Source organism: Pygocentrus nattereri, chromosome 6, assembly GCF_015220715.1.
Source record: "Pygocentrus nattereri isolate fPygNat1 chromosome 6, fPygNat1.pri, whole genome shotgun sequence".
In the NCBI taxonomy this organism is placed as follows: Eukaryota; Metazoa; Chordata; class Actinopteri; order Characiformes; family Serrasalmidae; genus Pygocentrus; species Pygocentrus nattereri.
The window spans coordinates 29179706-29201012 of NC_051216.1; the positions used below are offsets into that span (position 1 = coordinate 29179706).

General features: G+C 40.0%; 1 protein-coding gene across 2 annotated transcripts; it reads left to right on the forward strand.

Moving 5' to 3' along the window:
• Nucleotides 1–1567: 1567 nt before the first annotated feature.
• On the forward strand, nucleotides 1568–16417 carry tfcp2l1 (transcription factor CP2-like 1). Of its 2 annotated transcripts, XM_017695336.2 has the most exons (15): nucleotides 1568–1938; nucleotides 2362–2510; nucleotides 6100–6173; nucleotides 8696–8801; nucleotides 9304–9410; nucleotides 9529–9681; nucleotides 9896–10006; nucleotides 10997–11094; nucleotides 12183–12234; nucleotides 12354–12447; nucleotides 12555–12645; nucleotides 14132–14214; nucleotides 14314–14456; nucleotides 15077–15128; nucleotides 15408–16417. In XM_017695336.2, the coding sequence occupies exons 1-15, from the start codon at nucleotides 1877–1879 to the stop codon at nucleotides 15452–15454; spliced, it is 1422 nt and encodes a 473-aa protein (XP_017550825.2). In that variant the 5' UTR covers nucleotides 1568–1876; the 3' UTR covers nucleotides 15455–16417. The 2 variants fall into 2 exon arrangements, 1 of the variants encoding a protein (XP_017550825.2); XR_005130362.1 differs by having other exon boundaries at nucleotides 14132–14456; nucleotides 15048–15128.
• The last annotated feature ends 4890 nt before the right edge of the window (nucleotides 16418–21307 follow it).

The window sequence follows — 21307 nt, forward strand, 5'->3', positions numbered from 1 at the left end:
ACATTTACTTCAAAACAATGACATTTAACTTCTGCACCATGTGGCCATGAGGGGCCAAAGTCTCATTTCCTGCTCTGGAATGCAGGGCTGTGGCTATAATAAGGCTCCAGCTATGGACTAAGACTTTGTATGTGTTTCTGTAGTACCATGAAAATACAAGACCGTTTTTTTTTATGAACTTTTGATTTAAAGACTAACCTCATGCTAAATGTGTACATATACTGTCTCACTTTAAAATAAGCCTTAAATGTCTGGAAAAAAAAAACAGGCAAAAGAAATTGAAATTTGGGGTTCAGGGTTTGGGACAGCCACTTCTCAACAGTGAAGTACATTATAAGAGTGTTTTGTATATGACACTCCGTTTTTAAGAAAGTTGGGATGCTGTGCAAAATGTAAATAAAAACATTGCAATGATGTGCAAATCATTCAAACTTTATATTTATTTAATCATAGCATAAAGACAGTGTCAAACGTTGAAACATTTTTAATTTGCTTGTTTTTAAATACATGCCAGTTTTTTATTTAATGCCAGGGGCGTGTTAGCACTGTGTTGCATGTTTTGAAAGTAATTTCTTTTCTCATTCTTGCTTGATATAGGATTTCAGCTGCTTAGCAGTTTGGGGTTTCCTTTTGTCATGTGTTTCATTTCATACAGCGGCAAATGTTTTTGATTGGTGACGGGTCTGGACTGTGTTTGAGATTTAACTTGCATTTGTGGATGCAGTGGTGACCTGTGTTCACCTACAGTGTTTTTCAGAATGTTTCTGAGCCCAGGCACTGATTTCCACTGCAGAATCATGTCTTTTTATAATTCAGTGCCGCCTGATGGCCCAAATATCACAGCCAGGCCAGATCACAGCTTTAGACCTTGTCCCTTATGTACAGAGATTTCTTCAGATTCTCTGAATCTTTTAATGATATTATGTACCATAGATGATGAAGTCTTCTTTGCTAATTTACACTGAGAAGCATTATTCTTGAATTGCTGCACTATTTGCCTGCACAGTCTTTCACAGAGTGGTCAGCCCCTCCACATCTTTACTTCTGAAAGACTTTTAGAGGGACCAGGTGCTTTTTCTTTAGCTTTACACATCTTTGCTTTTTTTTTCTTGTGTCAACTTTTTTAAAAATGTATTGATGGCATTGAATTCAAAATGGGCACCTATTAAAAATAAATAAAATTTCTCAGTCCCGACTTTTGTGGAAACGGTTGTATTTAGCTTTTTACTGTCTCAGTGTTAAATGTTAAAGCCTTAGGTAGATCATTACATAATCCCTGTAAATATCTAACGTCTAAATAAATAATTGTTTTTGTTTTTTTTAAAATATATTTTACAGTGGGACTGCAGATTGAGCTAAATTGTTAAAATGGTCCAAATATAACACACACAAGTTCTGTGTATTTCACTACATACGACGTTGTATAAAAAACAAGTAATCGTAAAGAGAGTGTGTGTGTGTGTGTGTGTGTGTGTGTGTGTGTGTGTGTTGGGGGATGTACTCTTTGGTCTAATGATTAACAGAAGGAAACTTTGCCTCATCCTAGCCCTGTTAGATTTGTGGAGGTTTCTTTGTAGTGACCGCAGCACTAATGCTGACCAAAAACCATCATGGGCAGTGTGTGTTTAACTGTTAGTAAGAAATAGATGGGAGTTAGTGCAGCGGTTGCACCAGGACCTTTAAGCTGTGGGAGAATAATCTTGTGTCGAACTGGGCTGGTGGAAGGTGTTGATGATGTAAACAGGAGGCTCTCTCAAAGGTCGCCCGAGGCATGCTAATAAGCTGCCTGTCCTGCAGGGATAAAAAGGGCTGAGGAGCTTCAGTCAGTGGGAAAACATCACCTTTACTGTGGCCAGGAGAAAAGAAGCTGGACATAATGCTCTTCTGGCACTCTCAACCAGAAACATATGAGCAAAGGACACAGCCCGGGTCTATACGGTAAGGACGGACAGCATCATTCAAATAAAGCTTAGAGGAGAAAATGTGTGTCTGTTTATGACTCTAAATGCAGTTGTGTCTTTGTTTGGAAAGATTTACTCATGTTGACACACTTCCACTTCGGAGCTGCTTAGCAGAGTAGGATGCGTTCAGCTTTACATCTTTTTATAGATCCAGTTTTAAATATTTGATCACTATCAACTGAAGAACTGCTCAGAGCTTCGCAGGTATAGTGACTCAAGAAATTGACAGATAACTCATATTTGTTCTTCATGGCTGCCTCTGTGCTAGATCTTCAGCATATCATGTGAATTATAAGCCATCTTAGAGGAACAACCAGTGCAATTCTCATGATCTACTCACATGTTGAGTAATTACATTTTATCCTCTGCTTCTGGTTTACTCTGTTTCTATGTTCTTTAGTGAAGCACTTGCACCCTTCATGAAGCATGAGACCAAGGGGCTGTCTGCTGGGAACACGACCCCCTTGGCCCCCTTTCAGTATGTTCTGTGTGCAGCCACGTCCCCTGCAGCCAAACTTCAAGATGAAATGCTCACCTACCTAAACCAAGGTATCTACTGTTAGCTACATAGAGGCAGTTATAGGAAAGGTTCTGTGCACGTTTCACTGGTCATTTTGACCTGGACTGATTATCAGACTCTTCTATATCTGTGATTCAACATTTCAATTATAATACATCAAAGTATTTTACTTTTGTATACAGTATTTATTGCTGTTGATGGATTCTGTCTCCCCAGTATTTGCAGCAAAGCCTCTTTTTCTGTCGACGGTCATCTGTACACAGATAAAATGTAGCTGAGAAAGGAAGCTAACATGGTGGTGTGCGTGTCTTGATTGAAAGCTAGATCTATACTCGAACAACCTGGAGATTATTAGCTTTTCTCATGAATAATTTAGTAGGAAATAAAATAAATAAAGAGCACCTCATAGGGATTGACTGTTAAAACTAAACTTACTCTAAAAATGTAAACAACTATTCATTTAATCACAGAGTAATATGAAATTTGTGTTTTTAGAGTGAATATTTTGCTTATTGAATGCAGAAATATGTGGGCTGTGTGAGCTCATCTTGTGAAGGTTTAAAATCAAGGGCAGCACCACATCTTTTCTGGCGCATGATTTACTGAACGCAGTTGCTGTGTGATTTTATCAAAACTTAAGACATCATCACATCAAAGTTAGCAAGCACTGATTTCCTTTTCTGCTTTCTCTGCACAGCTCACTTCTCTTTTAGATGTCCCATTATCGAGTGTAAAAGTGTGCTTTGATTTATTCCGCTTGACGTCAGCTGATTTTCCACGTTAAGTGAAGTTTTTGCGTTAAATCTCATGTTTTGTTAAGTTTGTTAAAACGTTCTTATTGGTGTATAATTTTCAGTAGAGGCCCTCTGAAACGTCAAGGAGAAATCATGTTTATTAACAGTCCTCAGAAAGTGAGGACCACAGACATAATAAGAAGGTCTTTAGTACAACAAAGTACCCATGATATTCATAAGAGATAAGAGACTTATTATCCCACGGGGGGAATTTGCATTGTTACAGCAGAATACACAGTAAGCAGATAAAGAGCAGTAAGTAGATAAAGATGTGCATCATATAAAATACAAAATATGATATACTATAGAAATAAATAAACAATGCGTCTGTTAGCAGAAAATATAAAAAAATAAAAATAGAATTAAGAAACTATACAAATGTACAGTTTACACATGCTGTTGTATAGATATTGCACATTTCTGAGCAGGTAATGACTGGATATCGCACAGAAATTGTAGATATTGCCAAGTAATGATTATAGATACTGCACAGAACTTGTGTATGTATTGCACTTGTACCAATCTAACAGCAGCAGATATTGCACATTAATTAGAGGTAGGATAAGATATAGGTCTATGTGGTGTGTTCGTGATAGAGTGCACTGTGATAGAGTGACGTGTGAATCCATAGTGTGTTTATGACAGAGAGTGTCTGAGTCTCTGCTTGGGGAGGTTTTGGTTGTAGAGCCGAACAGCCGTGCGGAGAAAGGAGCTGCGGTATCTCTCTTTTCTGCATCGCAGGTGGAGAAGCCTGTCACTGAAGGAGCTGCCCAGTGCTGTAACTGCCTCCTGTAGTGAGGGTGACCCTCACTAGGGGCTGTCCATTATGGATGTAAGCTTGGCCAACATCCTCCTCTCCGCCATCTCCCCCACTGGGTTCAGTGCACAGCCCAGGACAGAACTAGCCTTCCTGATAAGCTTGTCCAGTTTCTTCCTGTCTGCTGCTGTAACGCCACCTCCCCAGCAGACAATGCCATAGAAGATGGCTGATGCCACCACAGAGTCATAAAAAGAGTGGAGAAGTCCACCCTGTATTCCAAAGGACTGGAGTCTGCTCTGGCCTTTCATATACAGGGTGTGTGTGTTGTCAGACCAGTCCAGTTCGTTGTTCAGATGAACACCCAGGTACTTGTAGGTCTTGACAATCTCAATGTCTCTACCCTGGATATTCACTGAAGTGGGTGAAGAGAACTTAGTCCTGCGGAAATCCACCACCAGCTCTTTGCTTTTAGCCGTGTTGATCTGGAGGCAGTTCTGCTGGCACCAGTCCACAAAATTCCTTGTAACTTCTCTGTATTCCCTTTCATTGTCGTCTGAGATGTAGTCAACAATGGCAGAGTCATCAGAGAATTTCTGGAGGTGACCGGTTGAGGTGTTGTGGGTGAAGTCTGCAGTGTAGAGGGTGAAGAGGAATGGGGCCAGGACTTTTCCCTGTGGGGCCCCTGTGTTGCAGAGTAGTGTTTCTGATACACAGTACTTAAGTCGCACATACTGCAGTCTGTTTGTGAGGTAGTCCATAGTCCATGTGATGAGATGGTGATCCACCCCTGCTCTCTCCATCTTGCTCCCTAGTACAGTGGGCTTGATGGTGTTGAAAGCACTTGATAGATCACAGAGCATGATTCTAACAGTGCTTCCTGGCTTTTCAAGATGAGCTAAGTTATTGTATCCTCCACTCCAATGCCTGGCTGGTAGGCAAATTACAGAGGATCCATACCTGGTCCCATCAATGGACGAAGATGGGCAAGAACAAGTCTTTCCAGAGCCTTCATCAGATGTGAGGTCAGTGCCACTGGTCTGTAGCCATTCAGATCACTGGGGTGTGCAGTTTTTGGGATAGGTACTACACACGATGTCTTCCAGAGTACTGGCACTCTCTCCTGTTTCAGGCTTAGGTTGAAAGTGTCCTTTACTATCCCACACAGTTGGTCTGCGCAGTGCCTCAGGATCCCAAGACTGATGTTGTCTGGACCTGCTGCCTTCCTCACCTTCATCTTCCTCACTTCCCTCCTCATGTGTTCTCTGGTTAGGCGGCAGAGGAGCACAGGGCTGAATGCTGGGACCTGAAAGCAGGGGTGTAAGCTGGGCTGAGGGAGGGTCAGCTACCAGATCAAATCTGTTGAAGAAGAAATTGAGGTCATTTGCCCATTGCAGGTTTCCTACAGGCTGCCAGTTGGACTCCTTAAAACCTGAGATGGTTTTAAGACCCCTCCAAACTCCAATTGCATTGTTCTGTTGCAGCTGGCCTTCCATTCTCTTCCTGTACTGCTCTTTGCCCTCCCTGATTTTCCTCCACAGCTCCTCTGTACTCTTCTCATTTCCTCTTTGTTTCCAGATCTAAATGCCCTCTTCTTTTCTTCCAGAAGGGCCTTCAGATCTGGGGTAACCCAGGGCTTGTTATTGGAAAAACACCATACAGTCCTATTCATGTTTATATGTTTAATACATGCTTACATGAATATAAAGTCAAAGGTAAATTTGTGTAAATTTGATTTGGAAACATGCACTGAATGTGTATTAAATAACAGAAATAAACATGTTGTGTTCTGCTAAGTAACATTATCATCGATTATTCACATAAACAGTATAATTCATTAATTAATAGTTGTATTTAATTAGTAATAGGAGGATCGCTACTAATCACCGTTCATTCTAATAATTAAATGGTTTGCCACATTTTTTTTAGGAAGGATTATCTTATTAGATGAAAAACAAAGGTGAATTGTTCAAAGACTGAATTAAATCTCTATAAATTTCTCTTTGTTCTCATGTTTATGACTGGATGAATGAACGTTTGATTGTAAACAGGTTTGTTTTAATGTAGGTCAGTCCTATGAAATCCGTTTGCTCAACAGAAAACTAGCGGCGTATTCACACATAAGCAGCAAATGTGTAAAGGTGGGTAAAAGGCGTTGTTTATATGTTATTTCTCTTGTGACCTGATATGAAATATTGTCTTTGTCTGTCTGTTTTCTCTTTGTCAGTACAGGCTGCTTAACCTCCTCTCCAGTTTGGAGGTTGAGTACCATCACTCTCAACTTTGATTGTATCACTATATCTTGAGCGTTGTGCTTTGTGTTATTCTTTTACAATATTAATTTTAATGTTTTAAACATTTACCTAAGAGGAGCTACAGAACAGAACAATGTCATCTGATATATAATTGTTATATATTGTGCTATATAACAGTGTTTCTCAAGTCTGGTCCTGGAGTCCCACTGCCCTACACATTTTAGTGCTTTTCCTACTTCAACACACCCACTTTAACGCAATAATGAGCTGTTAATGAGCTGTTAATGAGTTATTAGTTGGATCAGGTGTGGTGGGAGGATGGTAGTGCATGGTAGCAGGCTTCCAGTACAGGGTTTGAGAAACAGTGCTACATAACCTTTGTTTATATATAAGGTAAGGCAGCTTGAAGATGCGGTTGCTTATTCAACTTTTATGAATCTGCAAGTAGGTTTTGGGAAAACAAATCTAGTTTATACTGTCAGAAAAAGCCAACCAGCAAAATATTATGAGAACTCTAGGAGTATTTCTTCTTACCCATCTTTGGACAGCCTATGCACTCGAAAAGTAGCATTGAGTTTGAATCAATCGTGCACACATTTGCATTTAAAAAGATATGTTTTAAAGTTGCCAATTTTATGATTTGTACTTTAAAGAAGAGGTTAAATCATTACTCTCTCTTAAGGGTGCACAACTTGAATCAGCCAGGATTGGTATCAGCTGATTATCCCTGTCACACAATCAGCAGTCAGACAATTGATTTTTGTTTTGGCCAGTCTGTGTTCCAATTTTATGATGTAAATAATGTGTCCGCTATATACAACTTGCATTCACTTTATAGCGCGTTGTTAACCCAGCTAACAAAAAGGTATGAAAACTTAGGAATTTGAGACATTTAGACATTTCAGTTTTAGTATTTGTAAAGTACAACCCCATTTCCACAAAAGTTGTGACGCTGGGCAAAATGTATATATAAACAAAATGCAATGATATACATGTGTAATTGTAATTGAAAATAACATGTAATTGAAAATAGTACAAAGACAACTTATCCAGTGTTGAAACTGAGATATTTTAATTTTTTTTAATGCTCATTTTGAATTTGAAGGCCAAAAACGAATATTGGCTGTTCATGATCTTTGGGCCCTCAGACAGCACTGCACTTAAAACAGACATGATTCTATACTGGTAGTCACTTCATGGTCTCAGAAAAACTTCATGGTTTCTGAAAAACATTGTCATCATGAAAACAGTTCATTACTGCATCCACAAATGCAAGTTAAAACTGTAAAACACAAAGAAGAAACCATATGTAAACATGATCCAGAAATGCTGCCACCTTCTCTGGGCCTGAACTCATTTAAAATGGACTGAGGGGAGGTGGAAAACTGTTCTGTGATCTGACAAATCAGCATTTGAAATTCTTTTAGGAAATCATGGACACAGTGTCCTCCTGCCTAAAGACCTCTCAGCTTGTTATCAGTAAACAGTTCAAAAGCTAGTATTCATGATGGTAAGTTGATAAGGGTGCATTTGTGCACATGGCTTGGGGTGACTGGAAGATCTGTGAAGGCACCATTAATGCTGAATGAAATATGCATGTTTTGGCAACATCTGCTAATTTCAAATGCCAGACCATATTCTGCATGATATTACAGCAGCGTAGCTCTGTATTAAAGAGTCCAGGTGCTAAACTGATCTGCCTGCAGTCCAGATCTGTCACCCAATGAAAATATTCGGTGCCTTATGAAATGAAAATTTCAAAAACTGTTGAGCAGTTGAAATCCTATATAAAGCAAGACAGTTGGTCTCCTCAGTTCCCAAACACTTAGTGTTGTTAAGAGAAGAGGTGATGAAACAGTAGTAAACATGACCCAGTTCAAACTTTTTTGGAATGTGTTGTTGACATCAAATTCAAAATCAGCATATATTTTTCAAAAAATAAAAAAATATATCTTAGTTTCAACATTTGATGATTTGTAGTATTTTCCTTTAAATATGGTTTACATGATTTGCATATCATTGCATTCTGCTTTTATTTACATTCTGCACAGCATCCCAGTTATTTGGAAATGGGGTTGTATTTTGCTACTCCAAATAGAAATTACATTACCTTGTGTCATTCAAGAGAATCACCACACTTCTTCACATCAAACATTGTTTCATTTAATTTAGCCTGCCACAGATGTTCTGATGTTTTAAAAACAAACAAAAAAAAATTGGCTATTAAAATTATCCCAAAAATTGACCATCTGTAAAGAAACAGCAGTTAGCCATAAAATGTAATGATCAGTGCACCCCTGTTTCAATAGCTGAAAAATAAACTGTCTGTTTTTTGAAGTGTGAAATATGGTGTATTGTTCAGCTCCTGGCCCTGTCTCTGTTTTAATGCTGGTCTGGCCTGTTCGCAGAGCATTGTGCGTGTGGTGTTTCACGATCGGCGTCTTCAGTATACTGAGCGCACGCAGCTGGAGGGATGGAGGTGGAACCGGCCAGGAGACAGAATTCTTGATATCAGTGGGTCTTCATTACACATCCATTCAGACTTTTGCAGTCATGGTTAACTCTGCTTCTTCAGCATAACCACTGCCAGACCTGGAACAATTTGATAGGGGTATTGTCGAGCAACCATGGCATAGTGAGACTGAAGGAATGCCAGGTGAAAACATGTAAATGCAACAGTTTGATGCATAAATCAGCCAAAGTCCAAATAAATCATACGTCCTTTGCAATACTTTACAACCAGAGTCATTTCTGTTGTTTTTTGTTTTACATTTTAATACTCGGATACAGCACTAAGTTAAAGTACGTATTGAAAGCAGTTTTTTAGCAGTGTTTCCCTGTAGCAGAATAAAGTCTACATCTCTCTACATGTTTAAGAGATAAAGAGCATTACTCCCATCAAAGTAGTCACCCATTGAATCCACCCCTGTAAGGGTGGGAAAGCTCAGATGGTATAATCTAGTTGTTTGGCTTGTCAGTGGCTTATTGCATTATGCATTGTGTTGGTTTTATTTAGATATTCCTCTGTCAGTGGGGATAATAGAGCCTCGTGCACACCCACTGCAGCTCAACACCATTGAGTTTCTCTGGAATCCTGTGAAAAACGCCTCAGTATTCATTCAGGTAGTTCTGCCACTATTACTGTTACTAATGATCATTTTACTGTCTTTCGTATATTGCAACCTGTAAGTATTGACTGACTTTTTTCGTCTGTGATCTACATGTGTTATTATGTTTCTAGGTAAACTGCATCAGCACGGAGTTTACACTCAGGAAACATGGCGGGGAGAAAGGAGTCCCGTTCCGTATTCAGGTGGATACTTTCACACAGAATGAACATGGAGAATACCTGGAGCATGTGCACTCCTGCAGCTGCCAAATCAAAGTCTTCAAGGTAAAATCATCCACAGCAAAGGCTTTAACACTGTGTACTCTAACAAATTCTGTCTGTCCAGATTAAATGATCATTCAGGTTATATTAGCAGATGAACACGTTATTCTTTAATGCTTTAGCATGCAAAGTACGATGATCTGAAATGCAGTAACATTACTAGTAGACACTGATTTGAGACATTTTCATAAAAATAAAAGCTCTCATAATCGTCCAGCCAAAGGGAGCAGATCGCAAACTGAAGACGGACAGAAAGAAGATTGAGAAGAAGAGTCTTGTAGACAGGGAAAAATATCAGCCATCCTATGAAACCACTATACTTACTGAGGTAAGACAATATTCCAGACTTTTAGATTTTCATAAAGCGGAATATAAAAACAGTGAGTTCTTTGAGGTGCTTCACAGTTATTTATGCTTATGTTGGCAATATGGATAAAACTGATATTATGATTATAATCATAACATAGATAGAAATATATAACATCACTAGGTTAACAAAGGCAGAACTTGAGTAGCGCCAACAAGTAAACAGTCATTAAAATAAGTTTGTTTTTTGGCAAATACATTGTATGTCCAAAACATTGTACACACCTGCTTATTACATGTTTGTTCTGGAGGGAGCTTGCCACCCAAACATTCCCCAGCTTTCTCAGCAGTAACAGCTTCTACTTTTCTGGGAAGGCTCAGCACTGGGGGGCTTTATACCCCTCTAACTGATGCTTGATTTCGAGCATGGTGACTTTAGGTCCTAAAGGGTGTCCCATTCTATTGGCAACGCTTTCCTATGGAGATTATACGAACTGTGTATGCACAACTGAATGGATGCACCTTAAAATAACTAAATTAGCGTAAACTCACTATTTAGGGAGGGGTGTCTACATGCTTTTGGACTTATAGTGGTCCTTGAGTTTGTCTGTATCTGCCTGCATTTGCCCTTGTAGTTTGATCAGCTTGGTCTAAACCAAGAGTGTGGAACTTGGGGCCAGAGTCCAACACAGTTGATTTCCTTGCTTTTACACACCTACTTAAACTGGCAATTAACTGATGAGTTGAATGATGAGCTGTGCTTGAGCAGCAATACAGCCTCCCAGGCCTAGAGTTCCCCACCCCTGGTCTAAAGTATACTCTCTCACCTTCATTCCAGTTTGTCTAGACAAGCATCAGTGGCAGAGTAACTAGGGTTGCTTCTCTCACAAGAGTTGAAGACTTTGAGACGATTACATGTAAAACGGAAAGAAGCCTACACACAGAATTCATTGAAATCCAGCAGAAACCAAACAAACCAAGCAAACAAATGTTCTTGCTCTTCCTTCCTCAGTACTCTCCCTGGCCTGATTGCCCATCCATCAACGACATGAGCAATGCTCTGTCAGCCGTATGTCATAGCTCGACCACTTCATACGGCTTCACAGACACGTGAGTCTCGTCCCATCGTTAGCTATCTCCCAGCTCATATGTTTCCAGTATATTCAAACATACAAGGCCTGAGGAGGAAATTGAAATAAATTGTTAGAGACTTAGCTGGAAATAAGAATTTCATAATTAATATTAAAGCTGCACTATGTAAATTTGAGGATTTGGGGACCTCTCTGGTGGAAATGTGTAACTACAAGAGATGTGTGGAAGAACTTTAAGATAGTGCTTTGGACCTTTTCCTGAGTGGTTGAATCTGATCGTCGTGAGCTGAAAAAGCATTCAAAGAGAATTCAAAACTTCTGTTTAAGTCAAAGATCTACTATTGTCATCATATCGTCAGTATGATGTTGATTTTTTTTATTTGAGAACTGAACTTGGAGTCAGACCTTCTTTTGGAGACTGTGCATGATGTTAATACATAACAGCTTATAGCATGGTCTGAAAAACTTTAGCAATTTATTTCCCTAGACTCAGATTTTGCTACTTCTTTTATTTTTAACAAACAAATCTTGCATAGTGCAGCTTTTGCAATTATTACAATCCCAGTATTGTATTGTATTAAAAAATTAATGCAATTATTTTCCTCTCGGCTGTAATACTGTATTATGATATTTGCTACCCATCAAAAGTTTGGGGGAATTTAGCATTGTAAATAAATAGCACATTTTTTTAAATAGCTTAATATATTAATAGCTTATATTAAATAGAAGAACAAAGCTATATGTTCATAGTCTCTTGAAAAAGCTATAAAACTGAAGGAATAACTGACAAATGGGCTTCTTTGAGAATATTGCCATACCCATATATTTTATACCCATATATATCTGGTTTAAAGATTTCCAATATATACTTTTACAGTGGCTTAAAAATAATTATTTACTGCTTTTTATGCAATGGAAGACACTGATGGAAAATAAAATATACCCAAAGTAGTTACTGTTTTATGTGAATAAAATTTTGCAGGTATTTTTGATAATAACCTTTCATAAACAACATTTCGGAAGGCAATGTATCCCCAAACTTTTCTATGGGAATATTCATATCAGCAGTAATCAACAATCACAGCTAAGCTTTCCCTCCTTACATAGATATTGCTCTCCAAACCAGCAGGGGGTGCTACTCCTGCCCAGCTGCTCTGATGTAAGTATGATGAGCTGGTCATTATGTTAATGTCATGCTTTCTTATCTTTTTAGGCATATATTTGAAGACAGTGGGTGCTACCCTAATTACAAGGACTCTTCTTCTTTTTGCCATGTAGCCGCTTCTGCCATCTTTTTATCCTCAGGAAACACAGGAGTGGCTCCACAGGAACAGATTTGCTCCATTCTGTAGGCTCTTCTCCAGATTCTCAGGTAGGTCTCACCAGGATTCCTCATCAGAATGCCACAGCTAATGTTTTACACCCTCCAACTGTCAAAGTCCAATGTAGAGACTAGATACACTTAGGAGTCTGTTGTAGGTGCTGATTTGCTGAGGATGAGTAGAGATGACTTCATTCAGATTTGTGGTCCTGCGGATGGGATCCGCCTGTTTAACAACATCAAAGGAAGGTGAGTCATTTCATGTCATCGCCAAAAACTGTTGTTCAAGGGCAACAGTACAAAAGTTGTAAGATACACTCAAATACATGAATGACTAGAGCTGTGCTTGGTGATCGTTAATCAAGTTACCATGGTAACAACCCCCAATGATGCTAAAAACACATTAATTGAGTAATTTATTTAATTAAAACCATTGCAAGATTGGAATATTTCTACACGCAAATTGTCTAACATAGATGAGAATGTTCTAGAAACACAGCTGGCCTGGTTAAATACGCCTGTACAAAAAGCCGCCTCTATGATATGATGTACGACATCCTCACACCGCAGCGTCAGGGTTCAGATTGAAAAACGACTTGGGGAAAACAGTAAAATCATGTCTCAGCTCTCATTCATCAGCTTAAATGCATAGTTTCAAATGGCCTCAGGCAAAATGGCTTCACAGAAGAAGGCTGTGAGCTATGCTAATCGACCACATACTCTCAAACGGTAAAGTTTGTGTGACATTTGTGATTTCATTCTTTATCATTAAGTGATTAAGTGACCCTTATCAGTCCCACAACGGGGAAATTTCACCTCTGCATTTAACCCATCCGTGAAGTGAAACACCACATACACACTAGTGAGCACACACACACTAGGGGGCAGTGAGCACACTTGCCCGGAGCGGTGGGCAGCCCAATCCGCAGCGCCCGGGGAGCAGTTGGGGGTTAGGTGTCTTGCTCAAGGACACCTCAGTCATGTGCTGTCAGCTCTGGGGATCAAACCGGTGACCTTCCGGTCACGAGGCTGGATCCCTAACCTCCAGCCCACGACTGCCCCAATTTATCACAAGATTAATTACAGTTTCATGGCCAAATTGAAGACGATGATACACTACGACCACAACTTTTACAGAACTGCGCTTTGATGTTATTTTATTTGACAAACGGTAATACTCTACTTACTTGGTATCACTGTGTTTTCACTGTGCACTTCCTGCATCTGCTACAGTGTAAGAGGTGGGACAAAATGGTAAAGCAAAGCAACCTCTCTCAACCACTCTCCCCCAGCCCAAGCCCAACCCATTTGAACCGTTTTTGTGAGTTTGGACTGTGCCCTCAGCCTGTGATTAGTAGTGTGAGGAAAAACTGATTGAGGGAGAGGCGAGAACTCTATAGAGTTCTGGGCGACTTCTGCCAGTTACTAGAATGATGGACCCCCTTGTGACTGTGGTAGGACTTTCATGGGATGGGGGGATTGGGTGGTGGTGGATATTACAAGAACTTCGTCACAGAAAACAGGTGAGAAAGTAAATTTTTAGGGTGTTAGATTGATAGAAGGAGGGGTTTCAGGCATGCGACATCTCCATAACATGATTATTTTCCACATGGTTAACCAAATAAGGGGACACTGTTACCAGCACAGGCCTATGTTTGACTAAGCCTTTTACTATCCTGTTCTTGTTGTAGTGGTTCATCCTTCTGCTTCACATGATGGCTATGATTTTTCTCAGGTGTATACAGCCACGTCTCACCATGTATGTGACCCTACAGAAGAACAAGAGTCAGCCACACAATAAGCTAGGTGGTGATGAGGGTAAAGAAAAAAGTCAAGTGAAGTTAATTATTCTAGGAATTAGCCAAAAATGACCTCAGATGACATCACTGTTCATGTTCTGTTCTGATTTGTCCTAAGTGTACCATGCTCTCCACCTGGATGACTTAACTCTACTTGAGCTTACTGAGAAAATAGCCAACTTATACAGTGTTCCTGCAAGACAAATCTGCCATGTCTACAAGCAAGGGCCAACAGGGATACATATCCTTGTTTCAGATGAGGTGAGTGGGCAAAGAGGTCATGCCTCAAGGGACTTGACTAGTTAGGACATTCCATCCTTAAGGCAGGCTGAAACACAGTATTATCTGTTTCACATTTTGTCTGACATAAGACACATTTTACTGTTAGATAAAGAATGACCATTTTGGATTATGTAATATGAGGTTCAGAGGAAAAAAATACACTGTCAGCAATCCACTGCAAGGACGAATGCTCTAAAAATTCATGCATCTTCAGTGGTTTTTATCTCTAACATGAGAGAAAATCTTGGGAATTTGCAGCTGCCCAGCAGTGTTTGTCTATTTATCTCTTTAGTGTGGTCCATTCATATCAAGGCATACCAATGGCTCAGAGTAAAGGTCACTGCTATAGCAGAAAGACCATTGTTGCATGTTTGAGGTGCAGCCCTTTACTCTTATCCATGTTATTTTCATGGAGGTCTTCGCTAAATGGAGGTCACTGATAATCAGACTTACCTAGAGACCCAGAACCCTCTAATCCAAGTACACAAACATTAGCAATAATCACCAGAATATATACCTAAAACAAACTGCTTGCTCTAATTTGCTGACTTTATTGTTCATATTTTACAGCACTACCATACTCTGCTCACCTTTTTCAGATGGTGCAGAATTTCACTGAGGAGACCAGCTTCATAATCAGCACTCTAAAAGGTAATAAACAGACTGCTTTTATCATGATAATGACTAATGAGGCCATTCATAACAGTATACCAGTGAAAATGCAACAGCTTCACATGCACTGGTAAAATGTTTCTTGTTATATACATGACATTTAGTAGAAGCTGAAAAATGTTATTACTTGTACAAATAAATAAATACAACTGACTCTTGATCTACACATTTGATTACTCCATTGCTTTTTGTGCAATTCCTAAAATGTAGCTTTTGCTGCTGATCTGTGATTTAATGAAGGCTATGTCTGTTCCTCAGTGATGAAAGATGAAAGGAACGAGGGATACCATGTAGTATTGAAGTGAAGTGTGAAGTTAACAGCTACAGGAGCATCTCAGGTTTACAGTTGGGATATTTGAAATTTCTGTTATTTTAATGTCTGAAACTTTATACAATGTACATCTATAGATGTAATTGTGGATTACAGTCACATAGATTCAATGGGGGTAGACCTCTGGATCAAGTGTAAAATTGCACATTGAAAATACCTTATCACCTGTAACCCTCAGTAATGACATGATCTGTTTCATGCAGGAGACTCAATAAAATTTAATCACAATTCTATGTTGAGGCATTTTGTATAATGAGCAGAAAACAGCTGACAAAAGCTGCTATAGTATATCCGTCTCTGCAGACCCTTAATAAGATCTAGAGTCTTCACCTGTTTGCACTGGTCAGACTAAAGCGAAATAAGATTTTTTTTCATTTATAGCATTTGTTTGTTTGAAACAACTTCATGTTTTTACATATTAAGTCATTTTAATAGGGGTGTAATTATGCACAAAATTATTATTTACCATAGTGTCTTTCTTTTGTTTTTGTTTACATAAATAATGTGTTCCTGTATATATCTTATACTTGCATGTGTGTGCATTAGAGGGGTAACAATGCACATGTTTTCAGTTCCTATATGATTTTAATGATGTAAAGATTTGCACTTCAGTGTTCATTACCACATTTATCATTTGCCATTTAGCAAGCAAGCAAGCAAAGTTTATTTATATAGCACTTCTTACAACAGGTCACAAAGCAGCTTTACAGAAAAAAAAAATCAGCATTACAGAAAGAAAATCCGGGCCCAAGCCCCCATGAGCAAGCCAGTCGCATCATTTACCTCATTTACCACATTGGACATTTTGCACTGTAGCGTAACATGCTGTCTTCATGAGAGAGGATCTGTTCAGAGATGTATTTTCTGTATTTGCTTTTCAACTATTATCCAGAAAATATGCATTATACACTAAATAAATATGTAATTATAAAACCAATTTCTTTCATTCCCAATTCCTTACTTCAAAGCTAATGAACAATGTATCCCCTGTGTGCAAAGACTATGTAGGTTTATGTAGAGTTTTCTGAGATAATAAGCATAAGAGTATAATGTGCTATTTCTAATGTTGGTGTTAAAAAGCATCACTGTAAGGTTTTACATGTATTTCTATGTCCAGGTGTTAAGTCCTTTGTGCTGTTCTTTTATTTGGAGCATTGTTAGAAGTCAATTAAACACAATGTGTGACACCAAATTATTTCATGATCTGAAGATTTGGTTACATTTTTAACATGCATAATCAAGTATTGCTTTTTGTTTGTTTGCTTGTTTATTTCTTTGTTCTATTGCCAGTGCTATATTATAATAGTTACGATAATACAGTATTTTTAAGTAGTCCCGAAAGTTACAATCCTTCCTCATTCATACTTTCGGCATCTTGGAAAATTTTGGAAGGCTGTTAAACCTGCAAAACTCAACTGTATCAATAATGTATCCTGTTAGTGTGCTTTTGATGCTCTTCGATTCAAAACCACTTGTTAGGCTACATTCCTTGAAGCCTGTGTTATGAAAAACTATGAGCTGCCAGTTTACGACTTTACTACCATCAGAGCAGAATACTGTCTGCTGAACAACAGCAACCTTTCATTTGCTGACAGAGTTAACTCAGCTAAATTGGGCATTCTTTACAGATTTGCATATGTATTACATGACCTAATGAATTTAGATTAGCAGATTAGAGAATAGTCTTTCTTCTTATATGGGAAACAAGACAGAACAGGTCTTGGAACAAAAAAAAAAAAAGACCTGGTGGTTTACTTAACTACCATACTTTCAAACCTGGTTTGATTAACAAAACAAAGCTAAAGGGCTAAGAGGCTAACCAGCAATATTCAGAGGTGGGCTTTAAGTTTTGTGGCGTTGGTATAGAACAAGACACAGGAGCAGCCATTATTTCTGACACAAGAAGTGCTCTTTTGTTTACCCCAGCAGAAAAGGTACATACGGATGCTCCCAAAGAGCAGGTAGGTCACTTCTAGCCATATGATTTCACCTTAAGCTAGACAGACTAACCTCTAATATCCCAATAACACAATCAACACATACACACCTTTTTAAATAAGAACTGGCAACACTAACACAAGCAGCATATCACGCCCCAAGAGCTCCTTCTGAAATGCAGAGTAGGAGGTCAACGCCACAGTATTTACTGAAGGAAACTGTGTGTAGACCTGGGGGGTGTTGTGTTGAACTCAGCATAAAAAAACACTGTTAGCTCTATGCTAACGTATAAATAAATCTAATAAAATCTTGCTAGCAGAACTTAGCATTCTCATTCGCAGGTGTCTGATAAACAGAGGCTAATACAGTAATGAAACGTTCTGTATTAAGCACTGTTATAATAATTTGCGTTACATGTTCTTTATCATTAACCACTATATAATCTGGACAAATATATTGGGACCCCTCTCCTAATTATTGATTTCAGGTGTTTCAGCCACACCCATTGCTAACACTGGCAGTAGAACAGGTCATACTGATGAGCTCAGTGTCATAGGATGATTCCTCTGCCCAAGTCAGTTTGCCCTTGCGACAGAGATAGCAGATCTGCCCCTGTCAACTGTAAGTGCTATTATTGTGAAATGGAAGCAACTAGGAGCAACAACAGCTTAGCCATGAAGTGGTAGACAGCCACGCGCTACTGGACTCTGGAGCAGTGGAAACGTATTCTTTGGAGTGAATCACGCTTCTCTATCTGGCTGTCTGATAAACAAGTCTGGTTTGGTGAATTCCAGGAAAACGTTACCTGCCTGACTGCATTGTGCCAACTGTAGTTTGGTGGAGGAGGGATAATGCTATGGGTTTGTTTTTCAGGGGTTGGCCTAGACCCCTTAGTTCCAGTGAAGGGAAGTCTTCATTCTTCAAGATATTTTGGACAGTTGTGTGCTTCCAACTTTGTGGGAGCAGTTTGGGGAAGGCCCTTCTCTGTTGCATCATGACTGAGCCCCAGTGCAGAAAGCAAGGTCCATACATGGTTTGGTGAGGAAGGACTTGACTGACCTGCACAGAGTCCTGACCTCAACGCCTTCAAACATCCTTTGGTATGGACTAGAACAGAGATTGCGAGCCAGGCCCTCTCATTAAACATCAGTGTCTGACCTCACAAATGCTCTTCTGGATAAATGGGCAAAAATTCCCCACAGACACACTCCAAATTAATGCCTATACATTTAGAATGAAATGTCATGAAAGCTCCTGTAGGTATCATGCCAGCAGCAGCAGTAATGCCAACCTAATCAGTACTCAGCAGCAGTAATGCCAACCTAATCAGCTCAGAGCAGCAGTAATGCCAACCTGATCAGCTCTTAAGAACAGTGATGCCAACCTGATCAGTACTCAGCAGCAGTAATGCCAACCTGATCAGTACTCAGCAGCAGTAATGCCAATCTGATTAGCTCTCAGCAGCAGTAATGCCAATCTGATTAGCTCTCAGCAGCAGTAATGCCAACCTGATCAGTACTCAGCAGCAGTAATGCCAACCTAATCAGTACTCAGCAGCAGTAATGCCAACCTGATCAGTACTCAGCAGCAGTAATGCCAACCTGATCAGTACTCAGCAGCAGTAATGCCAATCTGATCAGCTCTCAACAGCAGTAATGCCAACCTGATCAGTACTCAGCAGCAGTAATGCCAATCTGATCAGCTCTCAGCAGCAGTAATGCCAACCTGATCAGTACTCAGCAGCAGTAATGCCAACCTAATCAGTACTCAGCAGCAGTAATGCCAACTTGATCAGTACTCAGCAGCAGTAATGCCAACCTAATCAGCACTCAGCAGCAGTAATGCCAACCTGATCAGTACTCAGCAGCAGTAATGCCAATCTGATTAGCTCTCAGCAGCAGTAATGCCAACCTGATCAGTACTCAGCAGCAGTAATGCCAACCTGATCAGTACTCAGCAGCAGTAATGCCAACCTGATCAGTACTCAGCAGCAGTAATGCCAATCTGATTAGCTCTCAGCAGCAGTAATGCCAACCTAATCAGTACTCAGCAGCAGTAATGCCAACCTAATCAGTACTCAGCAGCAGTAATGCCAACCTGATCAGTACTCAGCAGCAGTAATGCCAATCTGATTAGCTCTCAGCAGCAGTAATGCCAACCTGATCAGTACTCAGCAGCAGTAATGCCAACCTAATCAGTACTCAGCAGCAGTAATGCCAACTTGATCAGTACTCAGCAGCAGTAATGCCAACCTAATCAGCACTCAGCAGCAGTAATGCCAACCTGATCAGCACTCAGCAGCAGTAATGCCAACCTAATCAGCACTCAGCAGCAGTAATGCCAACCTAATCAGTACTCAACAGCAGTAATGCCAACCTAATCAGCTCTCAGCAGCAGTAATGCCAACCTAATCAGCTCTCAGCAGCAGTAATGCCAACCTGATCAGTAGTCAGCAGCAGTAATGCCAACCTAATCAGTACTCAGCAGCAGTAATGCCAACCTAATCAGTACTCAGCAGCAGTAATGCCAACCTAATCAGCTCTCAGCAGCAGTAATGCCAACCTAATCAGCACTCAGCAGCAGTAATGCCAACCTAATCAGTACTCAACAGCAGTAATGCCAACCTAATCAGCTCTCAGCAGCAGTAATGCCAACCTAATCAGCTCTCAGCAGCAGTAATGCCAACCTGATCAGTAGTCAGCAGCAGTAATGCCAACCTAATCAGCTCTCAGCAGCAGTAATGCCAACCTGATCAGTAGTCAGCAGCAGTAATGCCAACCTAATCAGCTCTCAGCAGCAGTAATACCAACCTAATCAGCACTCAGCAGCAGTAATGCCAACCTAATCAGCTCTCAGCAGCAGTAATGCCAACCTAATCAGTACTCAACAGCAGTAATGCCAACCTAATCAGTAGTCAGCAGCAGTAATGCCAACCTAATCAGCTCTCAGCAGCAGTAATGCCAACCTGATCAGTAGTCAGCAGCAGTAATGCCAACCTAATCAGCTCTCAGCAGCAGTAATACCAACCTAATCAGCACTCAGCAGCAGTAATGCCAACCTAATCAGCTCTCAGCAGCAGTAATGCCAACCTAATCAGCTCTCAGCAGCAGTAATGCTGGTGTCCTGCTGCCCAAAACTTATTGCTGCTGTAGAAACAGGAAACGTTCTTTAAACAGAAAAAGTTCTTTAAACTACAGGTGCAGCCTGGCATTGGGCAGTCATGTTTTTGACACAACAAGAGAAGAAGGAAGTGGCCAAACTACCCTTAAAGGGAAACACCACAGATTTTTGAAACTTTTGAAAGATTGAGATGTAAAAATGTCATTTGGAGTGATCTGAAAGGCTCTGTCCTAGAAAAACTTGCCAAGTCAGAGCAGTTCGTAGTAGAGGTGATAGGAACCAGACATCTGACAAGTTTAATGCCTACTAAAGCCTCCTCACAGAAAGTTATTACACAAAATGGTGATGAATACGCTGCCTGGTGTCTGAGACATTGTTTTATGATAGTTTTGCAAACAAGCAAGCAAGCACAATTTATTTATATAACGCCTTTTTACAACAGGTGTTGTCACAAAGCAGCTTTACAGAACAATCAGTATTACAGAGAGAAGAGAAAAGAAAAGAAAAAAAAATCTGGGTCCGTGCCCCCATGAGCAAGCCAGCAGCGACGGTGGCGAGGAAAAACTCCCTAAAAGAGGAAGAAACCTTGAGAGGAACCAAGACTCAGAAGGGGAACCCATCCTCCTAAGGTCGACACAGGATAGCAAACATTATTAGTATGAAGTAATAGGGTTAAATGGGAAAAGAAAGATCTGAGGGTGAGGACTGCACAGCGTTGTAAAGCAAGAAGCTCAGTGGTGGTCAAACCGGTCCAGAAGGCTGGTGAGCA

What these genes read in the sequence shown, in the direction of transcription:
- tfcp2l1 (XM_017695336.2), top strand. Translation starts at nt 1,877, where the DNA reads ATGCTCTTCTGGCACTCTCAACCAGAAACATATGAGCAAAGGACACAG. An exon ending in GCCAAATCAAAGTCTTCAAG is followed by an intron (nt 9,682 to 9,895) that starts GTAAAATCATCC and finishes ATAATCGTCCAG; the next exon opens with CCAAAGGGAGCAGATCGCAA. An exon ending in TAAGCTAGGTGGTGATGAGG is followed by an intron (nt 14,215 to 14,313) that starts GTAAAGAAAAAA and finishes ATTTGTCCTAAG; the next exon opens with TGTACCATGCTCTCCACCTG.